The 25020-nt window shown below is 38.6% G+C and overlaps 1 protein-coding gene across 1 annotated transcript; it reads right to left on the reverse strand.

Annotated features, from left to right (window-relative positions):
* Positions 1–8358: 8358 nt before the first annotated feature.
* LOC104040334 (WD repeat and coiled-coil-containing protein) lies at positions 8359–23366 on the reverse strand. The gene is made up of 3 exons (XM_009502327.2): positions 21450–23366; positions 12185–12305; positions 8359–8525 (listed from the first exon to the last, which is right to left on the reverse strand). The coding sequence occupies exons 1-3, from the start codon at positions 23364–23366 to the stop codon at positions 8359–8361; spliced, it is 2205 nt and encodes a 734-aa protein (XP_009500622.1).
* Positions 23367–25020: the final 1654 nt, after the last annotated feature.

Below are 25020 nucleotides of genomic sequence, written 5' to 3' on the forward strand. Positions count from 1 at the left end.
ATAAGGGAAAAGAATAATTTGAAGATACTTCCTGTTAATTTCATAAGCGTAATTTAAAAAAATATATATTTAATCCAAGTTATGGACGCTACTGAATGAGCAAGTTGGTCTCTTCATCATATTTCTTAATGGAAAAACGTAATGAGGTACTGTCATGTAATTTAGACCCCTAAAATATGATGTGGTAAAGCCCAGGATCAGTAGCTAAAAGGTACAAATGTTTTATGTGCTTTTTGTTATTAGATTAAAAATGTTTCTTTTTAAGATTGGGAGGTGATTGGTAGTAAAGACAATATAAGATGAGCAGTTTTGCAGAATATTACCTAGAGCCGCGTCAATATCATGCTGTTAGAAGAAGGCAGGCACCACCATGGGATATGTGGGCAGGATCGCTGTGTGCGAGACACACAAGTATCGAGTCTGTCCTCCTTGGCTGAGCACAGCCAGAAGGAGTCACAGTGTTTCCATAGTGTAGGCAAAACAGAATTTGTGCTCTGTAGAGTGAAGTCTTGCAGGGGCTTCCTTGCGGCTCCAGGCTTTGAGGAATGGAGAGTGAAAATTCTGGGGATTAGGACATCGACAAAGGGAGTGGGAATTACCGCTTTCTCTGCAGCAGTAGCTACACCTCATCTCCTGAAGCAGCTACCCCTCCACGTCTCCTGAAGCTGGCCTTAGCAGGTTGGACTTGAGCAGGTCCAACACTTTGCTGGTTGTTGTAGACAAAGGAGCCACAGACTGTTGTCTAAATTGGCTTTTGATCAGCTGATTGTTATCTGCACTGGGGAGCAGGCACGGGCAATGTAGAAAACTCATAGAGGAATGTTTTGTCACCCCCTGCAGCTGTTCATGCTGTGACAGCCTACTTTTTCTCTATGCAAAAACCTACACCAGCGCTTTCTCTATGTCTGAAACAGGCCTTCAATGAAACTCTACTAACTCTGCTGCAGTTTAAGAGAGATACTGAATGCTAGCATGGGGTGGAGTGACAAGAGGTCCAGGGTGGATGGCTGTGAGAGAAACTGAAGGGGTGGTAGTGCTTAGAGAAAAGAAGGCCAAAGGGAGACATGACGGACATAACAGTTTCAAGTATTTAACAGACAGCTGCCAAAGACAAAGGACATAAACCGTCAAAATCTCTGCTTTGGGGCAGGAAAATGGATCTTCCAGTCTACTAACATAAAGCTCTGTGTCAAACTAATGCACTTGCACTGCTGTGAAAGTGCCAGGAAGTAAAAAATAGTCTCCCGACTAGTCACATAGTTTGTTGTGTACCATAAATAACATGCAAACCCAAAATAACATAATGTATATTAAACATGAGACAGCCTTTCTGTTTTAAGAAAGACTGAGACAGTCCTTCTGTTTTAAAATTTGTTTGGGTAAAGCAATTATTTTGTAAATAAGTTTTTTTTGATATGACAGTGTTCCTGTGGAATAATCTTTCCAGGGAAGGACATTTTCAGGCATAGCTCTTCAGAACAAATAATATCGTCTTTTAAATTACCCATCCTTGTAACTGCAGTTAGTCCAGAACCAAGCTAGTATACAAATCACAGCCTTACAAATATTTAACAATATCATGTGAGAGAGATTGTTCAAATCTTAATCTTTCTTGCAGGGACCTGGGGTTCCCTTTTACCTGCGCCACCATACAGAGACACCTTTTCAAGCCTTCTCTATAAATCTTGCTGTGAGAACCCTGTCTTGTGGCAGTAACCAGTGCAGTCCTAGATACTTCTATCTCCTATTGTTGCTTTTTCTGTTTTCCTTTTATGTAACTAATCTGCAAAAGCACTACTTTCATCTTTGCTACTTCTTAGATCCTGCGTTTCAGGCACACTGTTGTCATGCACGGCTTTCTTTTACCCGATTAACAGCTACAAGTGTTTTGAGATAAGTGTAGCAATGAGGATAAGTGTAGCTACATTTTGTGTTGATAACTGTCATCAATATCTAAATAAAATGTTAATAAGGTAGAGGTTACTAGTGGAAACAGAGCTGACAGCTGTATTGACGTTACATGAGCACAGGAATATTTACAAACTGAGTGTGAAAGCGTGACTTGTTTGAAGTTCGGGGAAATTCTGACAGTAATTTGCAGAGGAGCCAGTATCTTGACTTACACTTTTTTTTTACTTACTTGTTCACCATATTTTTAGGTGGACTAGGCTTCTGAGGGAAGGACAACGAGGGAAACAGTTAGTGTCATACTTACAAAATCAAATTGTGACTAGTTAGTTAATCATTGGTTATGCTCTCTGTGGTAGGTAAAACATAAAGAAATGCAATAGCCTTATTGTAAAACACACTGAAGTGTCAAACTGAAAAAGAATTTTATTGATAATTACAGAGTTGCAGAATTCACTGATTGATAGATAAAAGGTACGAGATATGACAGCAATGGGCACGTTACTAATTCATTGGCGTGACATAAGAATCATGATGCCTTCTTGGCTATGCTGGCACGACTGCACAGCTGAGCTTCAGGCCGAATCAAGAAACCGGTCCACTTTAAAAGTGTGTTGGTAGGTCTTTTTAGCCATGTAGATTTTTGGGTCCTTACATTTCCATCCAGCAACTGCAGGATGAGTGAACAGGGGCCCAGGGAGAATGAGAAGGCCTTTTGCCAGTGTCGCTTTGGAAAACTTCACCTCAGCATCCCACAGCTGACTTTCAGTTAGGATGCTAGAGCTTTTCTTACATGGCAAAAGTTTATTTTTGATTGTGAAATTAGTGCGTTATTGTGAACTTTGTACTAATTTTTAAAATAATGTTCATGGACTGTTTGTTTGTTTTACTTTACTGCCTTTTATATTTTTGAAAGTATTAAGTATGTTTTATTTGAAAGCAATGACTGTTGCCTCTAAAGTGAACGAACGGTTTGCATTTTTCTGGAGTTTTGGTTCGTTTTTGTCTGTAGCACTACGCCGCGCTGTTTAGATGTGCTGCTCTCCTGGCTGCGTACTCCCTTGTCTGTTAGGCTGTCACGGTGCCTGCTGACAAGTGGGATGGATCCTCGCCAGAGGACAGAGGTTGTCAAGTACTAATGGTTTTAACTGGCAAGTCTGGATAACACTGCAAATGCCACCTCCGGAGCAGGAAGTCTGTCTGTGCCAGTACTGAGCTTTGGCACCACACGCCTCCAAACATTTGATCACACCTGGCTGTTCACACATGTGTGTCAAATAAGAGTGGAGGAGAGGGAAGCATAAATTGCAAGGGCAGTATTGGCTCGCTGCAAGCAGAGGCTGAATCGCACTGAGCACTCTGGAAACTCATGTGAGAGGTACCCAAACGTCATTAGCTGGGAGATAATGGCAGTCCTCTGCTTACCCATGAGATAATAGCACCAGCAGGGAAGTTCTGAATCTCAGCAAAGGGAGTTTACATTTAACGTAAAGATTGAGAAATTGCCTCAGTCTGTTAGAAAAATGAAGCCACAATATTGACCGATTAACATATATATAAGCATATAAAATGACTATTAACATAGAAACCACTAATACATAAGTTAATTTCTGTTGTGTGGGACAATGGAAAATAAATTAATACTTTCAGGTGTGAAATTGCATAACCCCTGGGATTTACCTTGCCTGACTTCGCATGCTTAAAAGTTAGCTCAGATAAGTCCAGGTCTAAAGGTCTGAACGGTTTCATAATTGCAATCTGGCACTATATGTTGGGTTTTTAAGAACAAGTTAGGTTGATAAACACCTGTCAGGAGTTACTTAAGAATAATTGACTCTGCATTGGGCTAGAGAGAAGGACTTGTTGGCTACATATTGGACAGGGAAAATGGTCCAAAGCTTGTGGTTTTCTGTTAAGTAGGAAAACCTGAAAGTAAAAATGGCTACAAATATGTTCATTGTCCAAACTGAGAAAACATAGATAAAAATGAGAATCAGGGGAAAGGAAGTTAGGCTTGATGATACTGTTTATACTATTTCAGTGGTTGAAGATATATTAAAGGAAATTGATACTTAACACTTTTACGTGACTGTAAATAATGCAATTCTGGAGTAGTAGAGGAAAAAAGGGAAGAACTAGCTGAGGGTCACGCAGGGCCTAGTTTACACACTTCCTGCAGTGATCTCTCACTTTTAGCTCTTATGAAGAATATCAAAGTAATATTTCATTGCACAAAGTTGGCATCATAGATTGGCCCACAGAATTTCAGCTGACTCTGATTTTGTTGCATTTAATTTTTATATTGTTTTATTATTGTTGTCACAAAATTGTTTTCAAAATCAAAAAAGAAAGCCTATCTGGCCTGTACTATTGAAGTATATTCATACATGAACTTCTGTTGTTAGCGTTTTCTCAAGAAGTGGGTCAATACAAGAAACCATGAAGAGTAAAGCAGACTGCTGCGTGATTAGCAGCGAAGTTATGGAAAGTGTTAGGTAAGTTTTAACTTTACTTTGAAGAAGATTGTACTTTTAAGTGAAGATATACCAACTCCTATACCACCCTAGGATCCATATAAATGTGCTGGATAAAGATACAGTGTAATTAAAATGGAAATTCAGACTTTCTGGTATGTTGTTTATTCCCCACAGGGGGAATGTTTTGGAGGAGCTGGTATACACACCATTTAGTCTTCTGAGCACCGCTGGTATGGCATACTGAGTATAGTCATTCTGGTTTGCCTTCTGATTTAAACTCCTAGTCTTCTTAGCTTTCCTCTGTTCTAATTACAGAAGACAGACTCCCCTACTGGGTCACTCTGGGCAGGAACCTAGCACCAGTAGTCTCATTATATTCTTCCAGAGGAGCTTGTCCTTTCTGCTGGTGAAATAAGGAGCCTAAAAGAGGGGGTTAGTGCCTTCATGAAATTTAGGTGATCTGAAAAACTCCCCTTTTTAGAAACTGATCAATTTTCACCCTATAAAATAACACTTCTGGAGGATGGCGAATGCTTCTCAGTCAATGCTGTTCTGCTTTTCTCAGCCTACTGTCTGCTCAACTCATTCAGTACAAACTCCTTCTATCTTTCCACATGGCTTTATCACTGTTTGTGCAAAAATCTTCTGTACAGCTTGTGCTTAATAGAACAGTCGTCTTGTATCTCTCTACTTCACTGGTCCTCCATCTGTTCTCTATCCAAACTAAAGCTGAAAATTTATCCTCTTCTTTGCATAAATCTCTTCAGCCCTTCCTCTAGTGCTTTTATTAGTTGCAATTTTAACATAACAGCCCCATGATAGACACAATATAAGATAGTTCTGCACTGCACTGCACTGCACTCCTAAGTCATTACCTGAAAACAAATATTTCTTCATTCAATTTTTGTCCATTTTTAAGTACATGTGAATGATTTAAACACTCATTTTCAAATATATGTACATAACAGTGTGTGCATAAATGGGGGTGGGGGATAGGGAGTGCTATTCTTTAACATTATACAGTTATAATTTATATATAGTATATTTTTCCTACACCTTCCTATAAAATTGTAAGTGTCCAACAAGATGAACCGGGTCCTCGTTTGTTACCAGACTAATTGTGCTGGGTGATGCTACAGCTTCAGGCATATTAGTTCCTACTTAGGTTCAATAACCCTTAAATCATACAGCAGGGGAAAACAATGTCACTGAAGTATAACAAATCCAAAAGTTCATTAAGCATCACAGAACTAGGTTTTTTAATTTTACAGCCAGTTATTCCCTGGAACTAATTGTTTTGTCATCTCAAAGTTTGTTTGCCTCTTTTTATCTACACTAAACCAAACCAGACCAAATTTTGATAGCTGTTGAAAAAAGCTCCTTTCAGTCTTGATCTTCTCAACATTCAGATTGTTTTATAGAAGAGTAATACATGAAAAATTAGAATGGTAGTGTGACAGACTGACAACAAAGTGTCTAGTGGTATTTATAAGTTCTGAGGCATCTTTGATGCCCAGATACCTGCTGATCTCTGCTAGTTAAGATTTTCACCTTCTCAGAATTCCCCTTTGGGCTGTTGCAACGGCACTAAGGCATGAAGATGACAAAAGGTGGAATGTGAGTATTCCTTTAGCAACAAGGAAGACTTTATGAATAATGTATATAATGAACTCAAAGAAACTGTACAGTACAAACAAAAGTATCTTGGTGTGTTATCAACACGATAGGCTTAGTCCCATCTTCCCTCAAGTTCCTCTGTTCAGAGGGCACGACTGTTCCTATTAACATATTTGTTGTGTTCCATTAGCCTCATTTCAAGTGGACCAAGCAGGGCTACCACCCGTGGAAGACAGTATTTGTGAGAAGAATCTTCTTTTTGTTCTTCCTTTAGTTGAGACTAAGTATTCCTCTAAAATTTATCCTCGCATCATTCTAGTTAGTTATAATTAAGTTTTATTTTACTTGGCCATAGCATAAGTATTGTGAGTACCAGATACTGTTGTGAGACACAAGGATGGTGTTCAGGTGTGTTTGCAGGATTAGAACCACGTACTGCTTTGAAATGTGTTATGTCATGTCTTCCCTCATCATCCTAAGTCGGTGAACAGCTGTGTTACTTATTTGATTTCAATGATTTGGGCTGTTTTCAGTGAAGGAAAGCACAACTTACCCACATTTTTAAAGCAGTAGTAATACAAATACCTTTTCGAACACAATTTTAATGCAAAGTAACGGGCAATCCAATTAACCAAATAACTGTAAAGTAATAATGTGTTTAATAGTTAAAAGGTCAGATTTATTTTGGGTTTGTTTTTTTTTTTACAAACAGGAATGCTCCTTGACACTGCTTAAAAAGATCTTTGCAAACAAGGGAGTACAAATATATCCAGCGACATTGCATACCTGCGGTTGTAGGCAATTTAGAATGATGATTCCTTTGTCCCTGGGAGGATACTTGCATGAGAAGGACATTATTTATTTCAGTGAATCAACTGTTTCCTTATTTCAGGAACTGAAACTGTTCCTCATGAGATTTCTGGCTGCATCACTGGAATGGTACTAATGCCAAACTTCCAAACCCTAAAGTGCCTTCAAACAGACCATAGATCTATCTTCTCGATCCAGCCTTGCCACGGGGTGTAGTATTGTTACTGGGTTTTAGCATATTTGTGCCCTATAACCAAGCTTGCCATGGTTCCCAGGCAGGGAAAAAAGGCTCTCCAGGAGTATTAACAAGGCCCAAAATGCCCAGTATGAAAAATATGTCTTCATAGTAGCTTAAATAAGTCTCATCCCTTTTATGTTTCCCTGAATGTACAGGGTGAAGCAGGCATGCCTTTCCATAGGTTCTGCTGGGGCCTGTCCAGCAGCAGAAAATGCCGGGCCTCACACAGGTGGGTGCTCATTATACCTGTCCCACCCCTTTGCATTTAGAGGAAGAAAACTCAGGGAGTTCATTCAGTTCTTCCCCTATGCCTATTTCTGTCACCATGATCATGACAGTTTAACTGCCATGACTCTGTCTGCCTGCTCCTCAGATGTATCTGTATTGCCTCTTGTCTCTGACGGTGAGGTTCGTCTGACTAAATGTAGATGTTTGTATTTAAACTAGTCACCCTAGCTTGCTTTTGCAGTGGTTGGAAAGGAATAGGCACTTATTAACTTACTTAATAGGGATGGTTCAGCACGATCAGTTTTAGAATCTGTGTTAGATCATGAATTATCTGCTTTAGAAGTGCTTTTCTTTTTTTGACTGATCATACAGGAGTCTAGATGACAAGTTCAGTGTAGACACCTGCATTTAGCCAAATGAAGTTTACGTTCGAAGTCTTTGATCCTTAATTTACCTTGCAACATTTTTTTCTTGCTCTCCTGTGTGCATGTATAAATCTATGTGCTGTGTAAGATACTGACAGGAGACAGTGATGCAGCCTTTTTAGTAATTGAACATTTTCATGTAAAAATCAAGCATTTCTGAAAAGGTTGCAGGTTTCCATGGGATCCAACTGGAACAGCAAAGACAGCCTGAAGCAGTTTTCTTTTTTTTTCCCTTCCCAGTTTTTCTTAATTAATATAAATGTTCTTTAGTTGTATTTTCTCTGGCTTTTTTTGTGGACTGTACACCTGTATTTGCTAGATTTGTTGTTACCACATGATTTTGAGCATAATATTGTTTCTCCAAGAACATCTTGACCGTAATTAAAGCAGAGGCTAGTCTCTCTGCTCCAGTCCACTGGCAGCCATTAATAACAACAGCTGTGGTAAACCTCACTCTACTTCTGATCCGTCAGAAGAAACCATGAGAGTTCAGCCAACCCTAGGATTTAGCTATAGTGTAACCATGCCACAGATTTTAAAGTTAAAATACATTGAAAGTAGAGAAGACAGCTTTCTAGTCGCTCAGTTTCTGACACTGCAGAATGTCTCTGTATTGGATTAGAAAAGAAGGTCATTAGCGTTCTTTGTTCAGAAATTATGTCACTCTGCTCGGTGGTCGCATTGCAATGCTTTTTTTGTAGGAGTGACCTCCACAGACTTCTGAACTGTCAGTTCCATCCCTTATGATTATCTCTTGTGTTGCTTTGAATATTAATGGCACAAAGCCGTCCTTGTCTGCAGTGAGCACAATCCAAGAAGAGCCTACAAAAATTAAGCCAAAAAAAAGAAGATGAGTGTACTGCTCTGGTTACGTAAAATGTACAAGCACCTTTCTAAAAGTCAGCCAGCACTCGAGCAGAGCAGGCTTGCTTTTTGTGCACTAAAGCCTTATTACGCTAATGACATTACGGTCTGACAATCCATGCTAAACACACCTTTGTATAAACGTGAAGGGGGGCTGAGTGAAACGTCTTGAAAGGTTTGAGGCATTTTGTTCCATATTTAAAATAAGTTGAAAAACAGGGTGCATCTTTGCTAGTTCTGATAAACTATAAGTATTTCCATTTTCTGAAAACTCAGCCAGCCTTTCCATGCTGGCTGTTGTTCTAGTGATATCTACTTCTGCGTATCCTTTTTGCTCATCTGCTCTACCCAAATGATAAAGAGATCATAAAAACTGAAGAAGTTGGCAAAGAAAATGATTGTGCTGTATTTGTTCTAGAAGGAAGTAGGGGTTTCCATCTCCTTTGCTATCAAGCCAAGCTTGTTCAGTACGTTTTCAAATTCATATAGCAAATGGAAGGAAGTTACGCCTTGAAAATGATTTACAAAAGATATCATGATTTACAAAAGCTGATAGAATAAAATTACTTGTCCTTTAATTATTTATCAAATCTTCTCATACAGAAGAGAATGAACATATTTGAATTACATACTTAATTTTTTATTTTTTTTTTTCAGAAAAAAAGAGGCAAGATTAAAACACACAGACATCAAAATCATTCAGGTTCACTTTCTGTATTGCACAGAAGCAGAAAAACCTACACCCCCCCCTTTGTGTTTTACTTTCCTTTGCAATTCAGCTTGACAATGAAGCTATGTGTACCTTATATGTTTTTCTAGTGATTAATCTGCATCCTTTTGGACTGGATATTGCAGTTCTTATCAAAAATAGTGAGTTTCCTATTTGTCTGTTTTTTTAATTTGACATTTTATGAAAAAGAAAATAAAATCTATGGCGACTGAAAAGCATTGTGGGAGCCCTTGTATCATATGTTTTCCTTAGAGCACATGATCCTGTCCTTACTGAGCAGGGCCTTCAGCTGGGATCTGAGGTAAAGAAAGCCCTGTTGAAGTTTTTAATTTTGGGAAATAAAACTGTGTTTTCAAAAGGAATGTGAAAGAAGGAAGTATACAAAATCCAGAAGAACCATGATTAGTTTTTGTCAGTCATAACAAAGCGTGTTCCTGGACAAGGCAAATCTCCCCACCTTATGCTATTAACAAAGTACTCTTCCAGGCTGCGACACATGCATGTTGTCATGTCACCTGTTACATCATAAGAAGATTGTCATTCCAAACCATGAATCGTTAATCTTCTACTCTTAATACTTTCCTTCTAATTGTGGACAGACTTCAGATTCCATAAGCAATGGGCCTGAAAGTGGAAATTCTGCTGTCCAAATTGTTACATTGTTGGTCAAATTGATGAAGCATACTCTTTTGTCCCACTCTTGGGACTTTTCATTTTCATTCATCGAAATGTTTGAAATTATCTGTGTTGTTGGTAACACTTGCTTTGAAGCATATACCACAAAATATTTCAATGGTGGAAAAACCTTGTGCAGAATGTAATACCCTTTTGCTATGCACAATTATTACAACGATGACCCGCTGAAAAGAGAGACTTCAGTGTGCTAATACCAGGGCACTACATGACAGGCTATATTTAGAACAAGTAATGGTATTACAGTCCTGGCTTAAAGTGCACATGATGAGGCCAAGTTCATTGCTCGTATAACTCTGATGATCTTAATAGCCTCACTGTGGGTATGAATTTGGCCTACAGTTGTGAACTTCTTTTTCCCAATATATTCCAGTTTAAGTGTTTATTCATAGTAAAAAATGCCAGGCTACCATTGCAATACAAGCACGCTGTTCATTACATCCCCTTTAATTATACGGTATTAAAGGATGGGAGTGATATTTTTAAACATCACGTTTAATATTCATGCCTTGTGGCAAAGGAAAGATTTAGGAATATAAACCTGCATTGGTCAGAACTGAATAAAGAGCTACAGAATTACTTCTGCCCCAAAGCTGATAATTTTTCAGGATTTTGGTGGGTTTTAGAAACCTTCTTGTTTCAGTTGTTCTTTTTGCTGTCAACAAACAGACTCAATTTCAGAAAAGCCGAGCACCGCATTGAACAGAATTACACAAGTTAGAACGATTCTGAGACATTTTCTTTTTGATATCTCTGAAGTCTAATGCATGAAATTGAGGAGTGGTGTTCTGCTAATTAAATACTAAATATTCAACGGTTCTATAGAGCTGAAAATAGGTTTTCTTAGGCCCATTATTTATTATTTTCATATTGAATTCTAAACCTCTTTTTTCATTATAAGCATTTGTTTCCAAAATCAAGAACTGGAAGTACAGGTTAGAAATGGCATCCCCTGTGCCATGCAAGGGCAGAAGCCTGCTGAGAAATAGCTCAGGCCTCTATGGCAAGTGGAGTTTTTTCATATATGCCTCCACCACACTGTACAGTCAAGAGAGATTTTTGACAAAAATAGGAAACCTGCACATCCTTATTTTCTAGTACAACTCTCAGAAATTGCTGTAAGCCAGGTGAAAACTAAAATGGCCCAATGTGTCTTGGATAAAGGCAGCTCCCCTGATCTGCGTTGTATTTGTAGCCCCTTTTCTTCATTCTTCCAGTCTCATCAAGAACAAGGAGATTAGCAGAATATAAATGTCAAAATGGTGTATCTTTTACATCCCTTTTTCCCACTGTCCTTGGTGCCAGCACCATGCCATTATTTAGAAAACTATGGCTTATATTTTTACTTTCCTTTTCTTTTTGATTTCACCAACAGTTGAATTAATTTTTCATAAGACAGAATATACCGATTAAACCAACGTGTCTCAGCCTGTCAAGGGCTAGGACAAGGGGCAACACAGAGGGTAATTTATGAATCTCAGTGGGGAAACCATGCAAGGACATCATAATTACAGACAACTGTTGTGTGGCTTATACTTAGAGTGTGATGAGAAAAGCCATCAGAAGCATTATAAATGGCTAAAAAATAAGTGTGCGTTGCTGAGAAGCTGGCACACATGAACAGAGAGGGACGAGGTAATTCAGAGACTAGTCTGAGGCTGGGATTTCCCTAGCTGCTTCTGTCCTTACAAGTTAATCAGTGGTGGGTGGTAGAAATGTGAGATTGGCAGACTAGAACACTGAGCTTCATTGTTCATTTTACATTAAAATAATCCCAAGTGCTACATGATACATATATATATATATCATATTCTGAGAATGAATTTGTCTCCAGCCTACATTCTATTGTCAGGTCTGGGACGTGCTTGTAAAGATGGGCAAAACTAAATGCCAAAAGGTCTCAAGGAAGCATTTCTATTTGCAAGTAACACTGTGTACTGATTATTTTCTCATCCCTCCTCTGTACCGGCATCTAACATATTAGCCTGGTAACAGGTAGTTCTGCAGTTACTTAGCACTTAAGTGATTTCAAGAGACACTCTGTTGTATTGCAGACAAAGGAAAACACATATTTATGAGAAAAAGTTAGCTATCTCAGTTTACTACTGTATGGGATAATTATTCTACCACAAATGCTACTTTTATGCTAAAAATCTCAGGTGAAACCAGATACCAGAAATAAAAAATAACCTACCATGTTTCATTTCAATAACAGGCAGATCAAACAGTTGCTGGACTAAATTCAAATGGATCTTGCCATCACAGAGGAGAACATCTTTTGTTTCTTCAGTAACTGCTCCATTTGAAAAACTTTTCTTCAAATGCATATATGTAAAAGAAAAGATCTTGTTAAAGGCTTAGACATTGTACCTGCATTCTTTTAACCATTCCTCTGCTCTTACCCCTGTTAGTTCTTTCGTCATTTTGCTTTCTCTTTGCTGCAATTTATAGATGACACCATCATGCACTGCAATTCTAAGTGCAATCTTACAGTCCCACGTGAAGAGCAACACGCCTCCTTGCTTTTTGCTTTGTGTGCTTATGCAGCTCAAAACTGCATCAGCCCTGTATATATAATGTATTAGGTCATGCATATATGTGTCTGTTGGGCCCTTCTGCCTGAGCAGTCAATTCAGTGGAAGGGAATATATCATGCCTGGAATAAAGTCCAAGATGCTGCCACAGCAAATGAGTACTCTGCTCAGTTTCAGTTGTTGTACGTGTGGGTGGTTTTGATAGTCATTGGTCAGCTATTCCACCCCAGTAAAACAACCTCAGCTCTGGCACAGAGAGAATTGCAGGGAGCCTGGACATAGCGACAGTGTCTCTGAAAAGCTGTCATGACAAGGTAGCCTGGGAATCCTGTGACTTTCTCTGGGAGAGAGGGAATGTATAGATTTACAGCCCCGGAATTTGCTCTGCCATTCACTGAAAGAACACACTTGAATACAAAGGCGGAATATCTGCGCTTCATGAAGTTTAGCTGGCCTTGAGAATCAACACCTTTGTGTTCCGTTATTCTGATCACTGCAAAGTGCAAGCACCGCAAAATAGTTGAGCTATATGGTTATGGAGCTGATGTATGTTTGCATATATATCTTCCTATCTGCTATCATCTGAAAGTCATTTTAGCATGAAAAATTTTCAAGTGACTCCATGCCATTATAAAATGTATGTGTATATATGGACATTTTCTTCTAAATAATCTTGCTATACTTTGTCCTGTGAGTTTCGTTTGTTCTTCCCTCTCCATACCTCCCACCTGAGTAGTTCCCATGTGTTGCATTACTTTTTTCCCTTTGGCATCCCTCATGTTTGCAATACCCCCAGATTTAACAGATTTGTTATCTGAATGAACAGTCTATTTATCCCATGTCCTAGACTTTTCTGGTTTGTACATTCAGAAGGGATCCAAGTTAACGTTTTAGAATGGGTTGAAAAGATGTCATCTGTCCTAACTCCTGTTCTAGTCCTACCCTGTCTGTGTCTACTTCATACCCTTGAGTCTCTCTTGCTAATATGGAACTTAGAGTTGAATGAATTCACAACTGCATCTTCTATTTCCGTGCATAGTAATCTAACCTTTTACTAAATAAATGTCTCTTCTAATGCTTGTCTTCATTTCTAATTGTGCTGGTTTTCACTCAGTTGCTCTCTCAGGGAACACGTGCTTTATTTGCTGTGTAACCACCTTTCTAAATCAATGACTTTCATTTTTCCGTACACAGTGCATACGCTGTCATGCAGCCTCATTGGATTCTGTAAATCAGAATGTCTCCCAACTGTTGCAGAAGTATTTTTCCCTGATCATAACTTGGCCATGCAGGTAGTCAATGGCTGATTGTTATTTATTTATGTATTACGATTGATTGAATATGTAAGAAATGTAAAAATATCTTTCCATTAAAAATGTAAACTTTCCAACTTTCCAAGGTCTTCTCATCTCTTTCCCCATTCAAAACAGCAGAAATGTGTCGCTGTGTAATTAATAGGGAAATGCCTACAGTATGCATCAAAGAAATATATTTTTCTTAGTCATAAACCTTAGTAACTTTTTATTACAGCTACAACTATATAACAGAATTTCTTTGTCATTTTTAGGTATCTTCAAATTATATAGTACTATATTCTATTGAACCTAAATACACTTAAAACTCAGCGGGCTGAATGTTCAGCAGTGAGCATGTGCTTTGCATTTACATTGCAAAGATGCTATTTGCCTGTGCAAAGCTTTTCATTGTTGCACATTGTGCATTAGCACATCTAACAACTACTTCATTTTCCTGAATTCAGGTTGAAATAGCAGACTTTATTCGAACTTCAGTTAGTGAATTATAGAAAAGGGTGGACTGTAAATGAGACAGGCACATTGCCTTGACCCGAGTGGTTCTTTTTTTTCATGTAGATGCACTTCAACTGAAGAATAATCAGCAAACAATCTAGCTCTGCCTCTGCTGACTGGAAATCAGTTGAATGGAAATGTATGCTAAGGATGACTACAGAATCACAGAGTCACAGAATCCCAGGTTGGAAGGGACCTCAGGGATCATCTAGTCCAACCTTTCTAGGAAGAGCACAGTCTAGACAAGATGGCCCAGCACCCTGTCCAGACGACTCTTGAAGGTGTCCAACGTGGCCGAGTCAACCCCTTCCCTGGGGAGATTATTCCAATGGTGACTGTCCTCACTGCGAAAAATTTCCCTCTGGTGTCCAATTGGAATCTCCCCAAGAGCAACTTGTGTCCTTTCCCCCTTGTCCTCTCCATGGGACTCCTTGTAAAAAGGGAGTCTCCATCTTCTTTGTAGCTGCCCCTTAAGTAGTGGTACATGGGGATTAGACTACCTTCTAGTATGTTTCCTACTTAGCCTTGCAGGTCATTATTGGAAGAGCCATTAGAAGTGGGGGACATTGGCGTCTATTTTTGATCCTAACCAGTTTTTCAAGTACAGACCTCAAAGCTTAAGTTTCAGAGTTAGTCTTTCGTCACTTGTGAGCATTCATATTAGCTATTCCCTCCGTCATATACTTCTGTTCATAATGATAAAGTTAACCATATTTATATTTATTTTTGTCTGCTGGCAAATTCTGTCAGATCAAGAATCTTTCTCTATTTTAATCTTGTAATTATTTAGCCTTTTCTGTTTAGTGTTTAGTTTAAGTCATGATAACATATCTTCTCTTTGAAGAATACATTCACACACGTCGTATCATAGATTAACTGTTTTAAACCCATGCCTTCTTGAGAGGTAGGAAACTGTTGGTATTCCCTTTTTATAGATGATCAAAGCATTACACAGGAAGATTAAGAGATTTACTCAAGGTCATGGAAGTAATTTATGACAGATTTAGAAATACAACTAAAATCTCACCTCAGCACTTCCCATTTTTGTGCCTTAACACAAAGATAATTTTCTAGTCGAATCTAAGTTTAATCCACCTCTTCCAAAATATGTATCTGGTTTTGCTATGTTGCTATTTATCTCCAATAGAAGCCAGAGGACTTGCCATTCTCAAATTAAAACCCCTTAATGTTAGTTGTTTTATCCTAAACCAAAGTTTATTGGTGAACTAAGAACATAATCACGGAAGAAACAAACATATTTCCACATACATAAGTAGATATTTTCAGACTAGGCTTCTTTAGCCAAGTCCCTGTACTATGCCAAGTCTAACTCTCCCTCAACAAAAATCCAACAGAAAGAAACCATCAATTCAAGAATTCTTTTCCTTCATCCATGTCAGCCTGTCCTTTGATCAGATTTTATAGCCTATAAAGGGTCTTCTGGGCAGCAGCCAGCCCGTCACAGCATTGCCAAATTGTCTTTCAAAACTCCTGTTTTGGAATGCAAATATATATACGAGAGGAAAATAATTTAGAAAGGCAAAAAGGGTTCCTGGGTTAGATGTTACACACCGTATGTCGGCACGATAAATAAACAGGCCTTTTATCACTTTTCTGAACCCCACTGAGCAGTCAGCTGGTTCTGCCTCTTGACCTTTCACTATTTATCTTGTATTTTCTCATGCACTGCCTACACTCACCTGGATGCTAAGATCACCTTCATGGACTTAAATTCAGTGACTGATGAAAGAGTGAGGTAAATAAGAACATGCTACCAATCAGAATTGTTTTACTAATGCTGAGTTAGTGATCGACTGCAGTTTGAATGTGTCTTTCTTGCACATGGATGTCTAGAAATGTAAGACGTTTTCCAGATAAGGCCTCACAGCTGTGCTGCCCAATATGGCATTACTTACTGGATGTACCTCACTGAGGTACCCGCAGACTGCCTTTGTTATTTTCATAAACGTATCACATTTTTAATTCATAGTCATCTTGTAGTCACTTAACACGTGCAACCCTTTGTCATCACCTTGGTTGTTTCCAGCTAATGAATAACCAGTTTATAGCAGAAATTCCTTCTATTGATCCTGGAATATATCACCACACACTTCATATTAGTTCATTTCAATCCATTTTTTTAATTCTAGATGCTAAGGTCGTCAAATTACAGGTGCAATATCCTGATCCTCTATTGAAAACATTACTGACTTTATGCCATACATGGATTTTATTAGCATATCTCATTAGATCATTAATGAAACTTTTAGGTTAGCATGAAGATCAATCATAAGAAAACCCACTACTAAATTTCTTCTGTTTTCTTTTATATTACTATAACTGCTATAACCGTTTACTATCTTCTTTCCAGCTAATTCCTTAACCACTTCATATTACTTCTATTAATCCCTATTCTCTGCTGTTGAACAAATAATTTCCCCTGTGGCATGATTTGGAGTACTGTACTGAATTACAGGTGTTTTAAATATTCTTCATATCCTTTGTGTTAATAATCTGTTGTTTTATAAAGGAAAGGTATCAGGTTAGTCTGTCACATCTCTGTAAGATGAATAGTGCTGTAGTTGCCTAGAATTCTGTTTTCATTGTCTTAAACCCTTGATTTCAGCTCTTTGTGTTGTGCTTCAGTGGTGATTTTGATTTTGGTACCTTAGTACCCATTAGTCAGCTTGCTTTTGCCTTGCCCCCACATTTGTTGTGTGGGATGAGAAAAAACTAGTAAATTAAACAGACATGGGTGTTCTGGCCCAGAAGACAATGAAAAGAGAGTGAGATGGCTAAGGAAGAGCACTGAAGAGGAATGAGAATTATGATTTTTGACATTCAAAGTACTGTGTCTCACTAAGCCTCGTGCAGCATTGCCACAGGTAGCATTAGTTAGGTGTGGCAGCCTGCTCTGCTCCCCTTTCCTGTCACAATTTCTACTGTTGCTGTGATTCCTGTTTGATTTTTGGTGGATCCTGATTTTATTTTGGGGGAGATCTTAATGGTTTTGCTTGCCCTTATGTGGGACATTCCAATTGCAACCCTAATTAATCTGTCAGAGAAGCATAAGCCTGTAAAATGGTTATGTTGGAAGAGATCTGAGGTGCTCAGGGGTGCTTAAATCCCAGTGCAATTTGCGTTTATAGTGCACACCAGCCTTTCAGATGATAAGGTGCTAGGATTTCTCTACTCTTGGCTCCCTGTTAATAGTGCTGCAACTACTGTTTCAGGTATATTGTCATCTAAGATATACCCTTTGTTCTCACGCTTGTGCTTTCAAGGTCTTTATGTTTTGAGTGTGGAGTTTGTTAGACTCAGATCTTTACTTTCTTTGCACAGTGCAAAAACTTAGATTCATTTTTGACATTACATATTCCTTTCCTTTTGCATGTATGTATCCAACAAACAAACCATCTGCTCTAATAAAAGTTATTGTGTCTCCTCTACAAACCCTGCTTGTCTGCTATTGACCAGTTTCAGAACATTGTTGTCAGAATCTGTTCTTAACAAATTCCTCAACCTTTGCTCAAAATGTTATCCATGAATTAATCACACCTTCTCTTGACTACTGCAGGTCTTTCTTTTATGGTCATCCTAAATCAGTTCCTTCTAAACTTCAGGATGGCTGACTAGTTTCTTACTCCAGGGAGCAGTCATATCACCTTCCTCTTCCATCATTTTCATGACTTACTTTCTATTGCTCAACCTGAGTCAAAATTGCCCTTTGGATTTCAGAAAGGTTCATGGTCTTATTACAGCTGATCATTGCAGCCTGGTCTTTGCTCATTATACTGTGCAACCCTTATACCCCCCTTCTTTATCTCTACTTCATGTATTTCTATCAGAAGAACTTTATTGCCATATGTTTGGATCCTTTTTGTCTCTCTCAGCTCTGTGTAAAAAAATTGTTTATTTTATAGCTGACCCTGGTAATAAAGTTTCCCATAGTAGATTGCATGAAGACACTATAAAAGTACAAACTGACTTGTATACAATTATTGGTGAGTACTAAGAAAAGGAAATCATCATGACTAATTGCTGAAAAGTTATTTATTTCCTGTTTAATTATGCCATATATGCTCTCAGTGATATACACTTTTGACATAATACTGCTTGTGAGCAAAATGTAGGAGTTTTAAGATACTCTTCAGCTTAAGATGAATCTTATTCCTCCTGGAGAGGTTTGCCTAAATGCCATTAATTTCAAATCCAGATTGGCTTTATTTCCACTGCAATTAGCTTTTCAATGAGGCTAGTTTAAATATTCTGCAGCTGTTTCTTTTCTGGGGATGATAAAAGTATCTTTTCGCAAAATGAAACAGCCACAAATCTGCGACAGATCCTCATCTCTTTTTTTTTTTTTCTTTTAAAATAATATCCTCTTATTGTCTTTGTTTGTCTGCCCTCCCACACTATCCTGCATCACAAATCTGTATGTGATGAAAGAGCAATAATATTTGCTTTTCAGGGTTGAATGATCAAGTCACCTCTGGTGGCTGAATGCCATTACACAAGTGATAGTGCAGTGACATTTCCAAAGTGTGAGTGATCATGTTTTTCTTTTATGGCTAAGGGCTACAAAGAATATAAATTCTGGTAGCACTGCCTGGATGTGACTTCAGATGAGTTACAGGTAGGCTAGCACTAACAGAATAAACAAAGGTTTTGAAGCCTATTTAGTGAGCAGACATTATGAATTATTAAGTAATACACATTCTGTTTTATATTTTGGTTTCCTAAGCAGAACTGGAAACATGCACAGATATGTCAATAATGCTTCTGCAAAACAGTGTTCATAATTGCCCGTTAATTATTGCTACGTTTTTATCTATTGTGTTTCAAACTTTCATTTCATGTTTTTAATGCATAAATATGGTTGTGCAGTACTGGTCATCGTATTTCATAGTACAATAGATTTCTCAATCAAGATTGAGCCTCTGCCGTGCTGGGGATTATACAAACACTTAAGAAGACATGCACTTGGCACAAAAAGCTGAAAGATAATGGCCATATTATTGACTGGACTGCAGTGTTCCTAAAGCTTAGAATGTTTTCCACAGGCTGATATTTATATCATAAGGCAATAAAGCTATTTCCTGACTCTTTGCACTGTGAACACAGAGCCTGGCTGGAACCCACAGCCCAGCTGGTCTCTGAGCTCACAGAGCGCTAATCAACTCCTGAAGGAGGAACAAGGTTCAGATGTCTGAATCCAAACTAATCAAAACAACCATTTTCTGAGAAAATTATTAGCTGCCTATGAAGCAAATATTTCCCTGTCTGTCTGGAGGCCTTTTTGCCATCAGTCTATTTTTCATTATTTTTTGGCATCATGCTGTGATCCTGTTAGATTTCAGAAGAGGGGCTGAACTATGCAAGGCATTAGTTGAGACTTACACAGAAAAGCTATGTGTCTCAGAAAGACATTAAGTGGCACTTTTTCTGAGTCATTATAATGCGGTACTAGCGGTGCTTTCTGCTGGCTCAGTAAGAAACTAACCTGTTCAGATAAAGAAGAGACTTCCTTGCTAGATGTAGTTAGTCTAGCAGTATTTTAGGAGCACTAACATGTCTTTTTTTTTTTTTTTTTTTGCTTCCAACAGAAAACCCAGGACAGTTAATTCTACTGCTTGTGCAAGCAAACGTGCACAGTGACTTCAGGTCTTAGATTAATGTTACGTGTCACAAACAAAACTTCTTTTTGGAAAGGTTAATCCAATTGAATCCAAGAGATTGTGGTGCTTGCTAAATAAATAAGTTGATTTATGTTATGAAATCAGAATTAATTCGAACATGCTGGAGAACAGAAGGGCTTCCTTCTTGGCAAATAAAATCCTAAATTATTTAAAGTAGACATGTTGGTTTTTTCACCAGGATTTGTATAATGTATTCAAGTTAAATTATTTACTAATTCAGATTGAAAGCTTTGCTTTTATCCAGAGTAGCTAACATATTATAATCTGCTTAAATGCCAAGTAAACAATTGCTAAAAAGTAATGAATATGATTGAATCGAGTCACCATTCCCTTAATGAGTGTTTAAGGATGGGTACTTAGATGCCTGTATGGATTCCGTTAAAGTAAAAGGAAGTCAAATTTGTTTGAGAAGCACATACTTCAGCATCATCACAATGTAATGTATTACCCTGACATAATGCTGCTTATGTTGCAGTAGCTAAGAACGCATTTATAATTGGCATCTACATCCTGAAAGGGACCCCAGTTTTAGCAGCAATACCACTAGCATCAGCATGGCCAAAAATACTATCAGTATAATGTTATTATTACTGTGAATAATACTAAGAATAATAACCAGAAATAATTACCCAACCTACATTCCTTAGTTGAAATTCTTATTGAGGACAGTAGGAATTTTGCCAAAACAAGGGTGAGATAGGAACATGATGACTTGACATTCATCTATTTATTTAATGAAAGGATAATTACATATTGACAGGTTTTTGGCTTTTGGTTTTGTTTTGTTGTTGGTTTTTTTCTTCTGAAAAATTGAAGTGGTAATATGTTTTACAAGTTGAGTATGTCCAGCTCTTTGAAGATTAGTGGTGAGAAATTAAAGTAGAAATAAGCCAACTCTGTGTCATGCCCATTGAGTTTTCCATAAATTGAGATTCAGGACTTTGTTTCAGCCTTCATGAGAGTCTAGCTGTCTTGAAACTTTGGATTTGAGATCAGGTTTGAATTTATTATGTTTCTGGTAGGCTACTGTACCCCCCTACTCATAGGCTCATGTCTACACTAAACTAACATATAAACCTTTTGTACACTAACAACAGTTTGGCTCTGTTCTATCTCTTTGATAGATGCACACAAAATCTGCTAGCATCCAAGACAGTTGTGCATAATCAAATAAGACTGAACAGACACAAATCTCCCACCTGAAGTATCCTCTTAGTTACCCACATCACCCTGAGTTATTGATTCAATGACAAATCATAATAACATTTTAGATTAAGCTTGATGCCAAACTTAGGTTACATTTCTCATGGATTGATAAGAATTAAACTGTATCCTCTGGATTCAAAGCTAAATAAATACAAGATCATTTAAAAATTCAGTGTCGTATCACAATATTTTTAAGCTGATCAAAAAGTTACCTGGTAAGTGATATGAACAACAGGTGCTTCCTGTGAACATGGATAGGCTAAAGATATCCTCCTCCCATTTTTGGCGAAGTCCGTTATTTCAGAAAGACTCAGTTGTAACTCATTGAAGCTGCCACAAAGTCTCTCTAAATTTCTAGATATGTGACTCATTCCTCTTTCACTTGGCAAATTGTTGTTTTTAGAACTTGATGTTTCTTGGATCACACTGAACTGCACTTTAGGGGAAGTTGGTCTGCTGGAAAGCCTGTTTGGTGTTCCAAAACCAAGAAGAGACACTGAACGATTGGTAGGTTCAGCATCCAGTGTTTCCAAGGCCACCGAGGGGTCACCTGGGAGCCTTCTTTCATCTGGCTCACTCACACTTGATGAAGAGCTCTGCTCATAACTAGGGCTCTTTACTTCTTCGATGAATCTTCTCCTGCCGCTAGGAGACTGAATAACCGTGCTTCTTGGCATTAACAGCTCCCTGCATTGAAGTTGGTCTTCGGTAGCAAGATTTTCAAAGAACTTCCTTTTTCCAGGTGTATTAACAGAGGATTCAAAGTTACAAAACATATTCTGCTTAGTCTCAGGCAATGCTGAAGAATCTTCTTCCAGCATCAATTCTTTGATCACCAGACGGATTACATACCTGTCTGAACTTGAAGATGGAATGAGATTAGGCTCAGGGAACTTTTGTCTGCCAATCAGAATCAATAGGAGTTTATCTGTCAAAAAGCATAGGCCCTTTGGTCTTTCATTTTTTTCCAGCTGGATTTGTTGAATATGAGGCATGCAGGAAGAGGTTACCGAATATACCAGAACAATGTTAGAAGTATTCGAGGCTACTGCCACTATCTGAGCTCTAAGGTCAAAAGCCATGATATCAGGAACCAGAATACCTGGGATGGTGACTTTTCTGGTGGTGGTTACCTTCCTCTCAAAGGTCACCAAGATCAAGTGAGAAGAATCTTGGCCATTTGTTGCTGCAGAGTGTTTGCGTTTCAGAGTAATAAGAGGACCGGGATCAGACTGGCGGTGGTTTGCAAGGATATGGGTTAGATCCACGGGACCTGATGAAGAAGAAGCAATTGAATCAACACCTGATCTATCTGAATCTGTGGACTTTCTTCGCAGGTCCAAGGAGTATTCCTCATCACCAGGCACCACAGCAGGCTGTGAGATTAAAGAACCAGTTTCTGTACCAGATGGCAAATCAAATGCAATGCCCGCATTCAAACCACAGATATTATCTAAAGGAAGCTCTGTAGCTACAGCAATTTGGAAATCCAGTGTGGCATCTATAGCACAGATATAACCTCCCACATCAAAGACTGGGCAAAAGGAGCAGGTATTTAGAGTTTTCTGAGCATCATCCCATATGTAGGAATGCAGGGCACTGCCTATAGCGACTACTAAGCGATTACCATCCTTAGTCCAGCAAGCACAGCGGATAAGCCCGCTGCCCTTGATATCTGCCTTAACTCTGGTATTGTCAGTACGAACGGCATGCAAGACTGAAGCGTCTCGTTTTGTAAGCACAGCCAAGACCTCCTTCTTTGGATGCCAGACACAGCCCTGGGAAAGCAGTGGAAACGGCTCACCAACTTCAGAAGTCTGAGAAATCAAGGGTTTGTTCTTCTCTGCAGTGCTGTAGCACAGCTGCCAAACGCTAACATGCTTTTTATGCTGAACAGCGAGCAGAGCTGGGCTGTCTGTAGAGCAACATGGGCCCCAGTAAAGCCCATGAACATGTTCAAATTGACCAACAACACTTGAGTCTCCAAACTTTAGCTCTCCGTTATGATAGTATAAAGGAGTCAGTATCACTTGCTTCCCATCTGTCCAGGCAATTCCATGCACAGGGTGGATAGCCTGATATAAAGCATTGAGGCCAGTTCTCAGCAGTTTTGCCTTTCCCAGCTCCATCTTCTAAAGCTTTCTGTCTACTGGTGCTTGTTCAAAAGTAGAGGATCCATGGAATTCACCTGCAGATCACGATAAGGAAATTTTTTTTTCTCGTATCTCCTTCCCTTCCTTTCCAGAATCAAGCTGGTTTTTCTGCTAATAATCCAAGAGCCTATATTGTGAACTCCTTCCCAGTAAGCCTGCAGCTGCTCTTCTAAGTATAAATCCATGTCAAAGCTGCTTTTGCGATGTCTTTTCCTGGGAGGAGTTTTCACCCTCATGTGATGCCTATCAAGGTTTAACCAATTACTGTACATTTTCGTAGAAGTCTATTTTTAACTCTTCACTGCTGGGAGTATATTTAAAAATAACGCTCTAATACCTTGACCTTCAGTGAATGAAGGTCTTTGGTGAAGGCTGGAGAGAGATCATACACTGTTAAGCCTAAGTATTAAGCTACAGCCTGAAATAATGGCCTGCCACTTCTTTCAGCCAGTCTTTGAAGGATAAAAGAAGATTTAAACATGCCTGAGAACTATACAAGGCAGATTGCAATCTCTGATGGACAGCAGCTTTCAAAGATACAAGATCCTAAGTGGCTACGAAAGGAAAATAGAAAAGGGAAATCATGCTCTGTTCTGTTAGTAGTTACAAGAGAATGAAGGAAGGTGAGATTTAAAAAAATAAAGCAAAATAGTCCAGAAGCAAAGACAGATGATGAGTATTCAGTTTACTGGGACAGATTTCCTAACTCGATATATATTGATTTCTTTCTTGGTCTCCCCAGACACCTGTATCTGAGGAATGTTTCCTCATCATATAGCCAAAATGCAAAGAGGAAGACAACATTTTCCTGTTTCCCTTAAGTCTGTGGTTTCTACAATACATAACATCATGCAAAGATCCTAGGGTTGACAAAGACCCAACCAATAAACTAATGTAACACAGTGGGGCCGTGTGAGGATACACCAGTTTGTTTCGGCTGTATTGTTTCAGGACCAAAGCTGGTTCAGCTGGACTACCTTGGGTGTCTCCGTTCTTCCCTCCTCAGTGCATCCTTTTCTGGGATTAGCTTGGACAGAGCTTGTGTAATGCTGAAGATATATTGTCAGGGTGGGACTGATTACTTCAATATAAGCAAGCATTACTATTTTTAATGCCCTACGATATCTGAGACAGCCACACTGGGCTGGCAGAGATGGCATAGGACTTACAGGACAGTAATGCCATTCTGGAGTGGCAGCTGGCAACAGAGATGATCCCTAGATAGTTGCTAGACTGTCTAAGATGACATTAGAAGCTTACATACAGGTAACTGAATCCCATCCTCAGTGTCTTTTTGTAGGGTTTTTTTGCCAGCATCTCCTTTCTGCTTTGATGTAACTTGTTTCTCTTGCTGTTTACACAGAAAAAATAATGTGAATAAATTATACCTGGGCAGAGGTTTACAAATTATCAATGTAATCACTATGATGAAAGATCTAAGACTCAACTATACACATTCTGCATCTTTGGCTGATTTATACTTGATATATTTTTATAGTACTACTTGGGAAAAACAGACCTCTTGTCGAAGGCAGTTGGAGTTCTGTTGTAAGATTTTTTGTTGTTATTATTATGCTTTTTCCAGGTGTCATTGCTGAGGATGGTGAGTACCAATAAAGAACTCCAAATT

The sequence above is a fragment of the Phalacrocorax carbo genome, chromosome 3, assembly GCF_963921805.1.
Source record: "Phalacrocorax carbo chromosome 3, bPhaCar2.1, whole genome shotgun sequence".
NCBI classification, from domain to species: Eukaryota; Metazoa; Chordata; class Aves; order Suliformes; family Phalacrocoracidae; genus Phalacrocorax; species Phalacrocorax carbo.

Excerpts from the sequence above, each read along its gene's own strand:
- LOC104040334 (XM_009502327.2), bottom strand. The coding sequence starts at position 23,366 with ATGGAGCTGGGAAAGGCAAAACTGCTGAGAACTGGCCTCAATGCTTTA. Across the intron at positions 12,306-21,449 it reads TTGTTCATATCACTTACCAG|AAAAGTTTTTCAAATGGAGC; the intron begins GTAACTTTTTGA and ends ATGCATTTGAAG. Across the intron at positions 8,526-12,184 it reads TGTTATTGAAATGAAACATG|GCTCTTCTTGGATTGTGCTC; the intron begins GTAGGTTATTTT and ends TAATTTTTGTAG.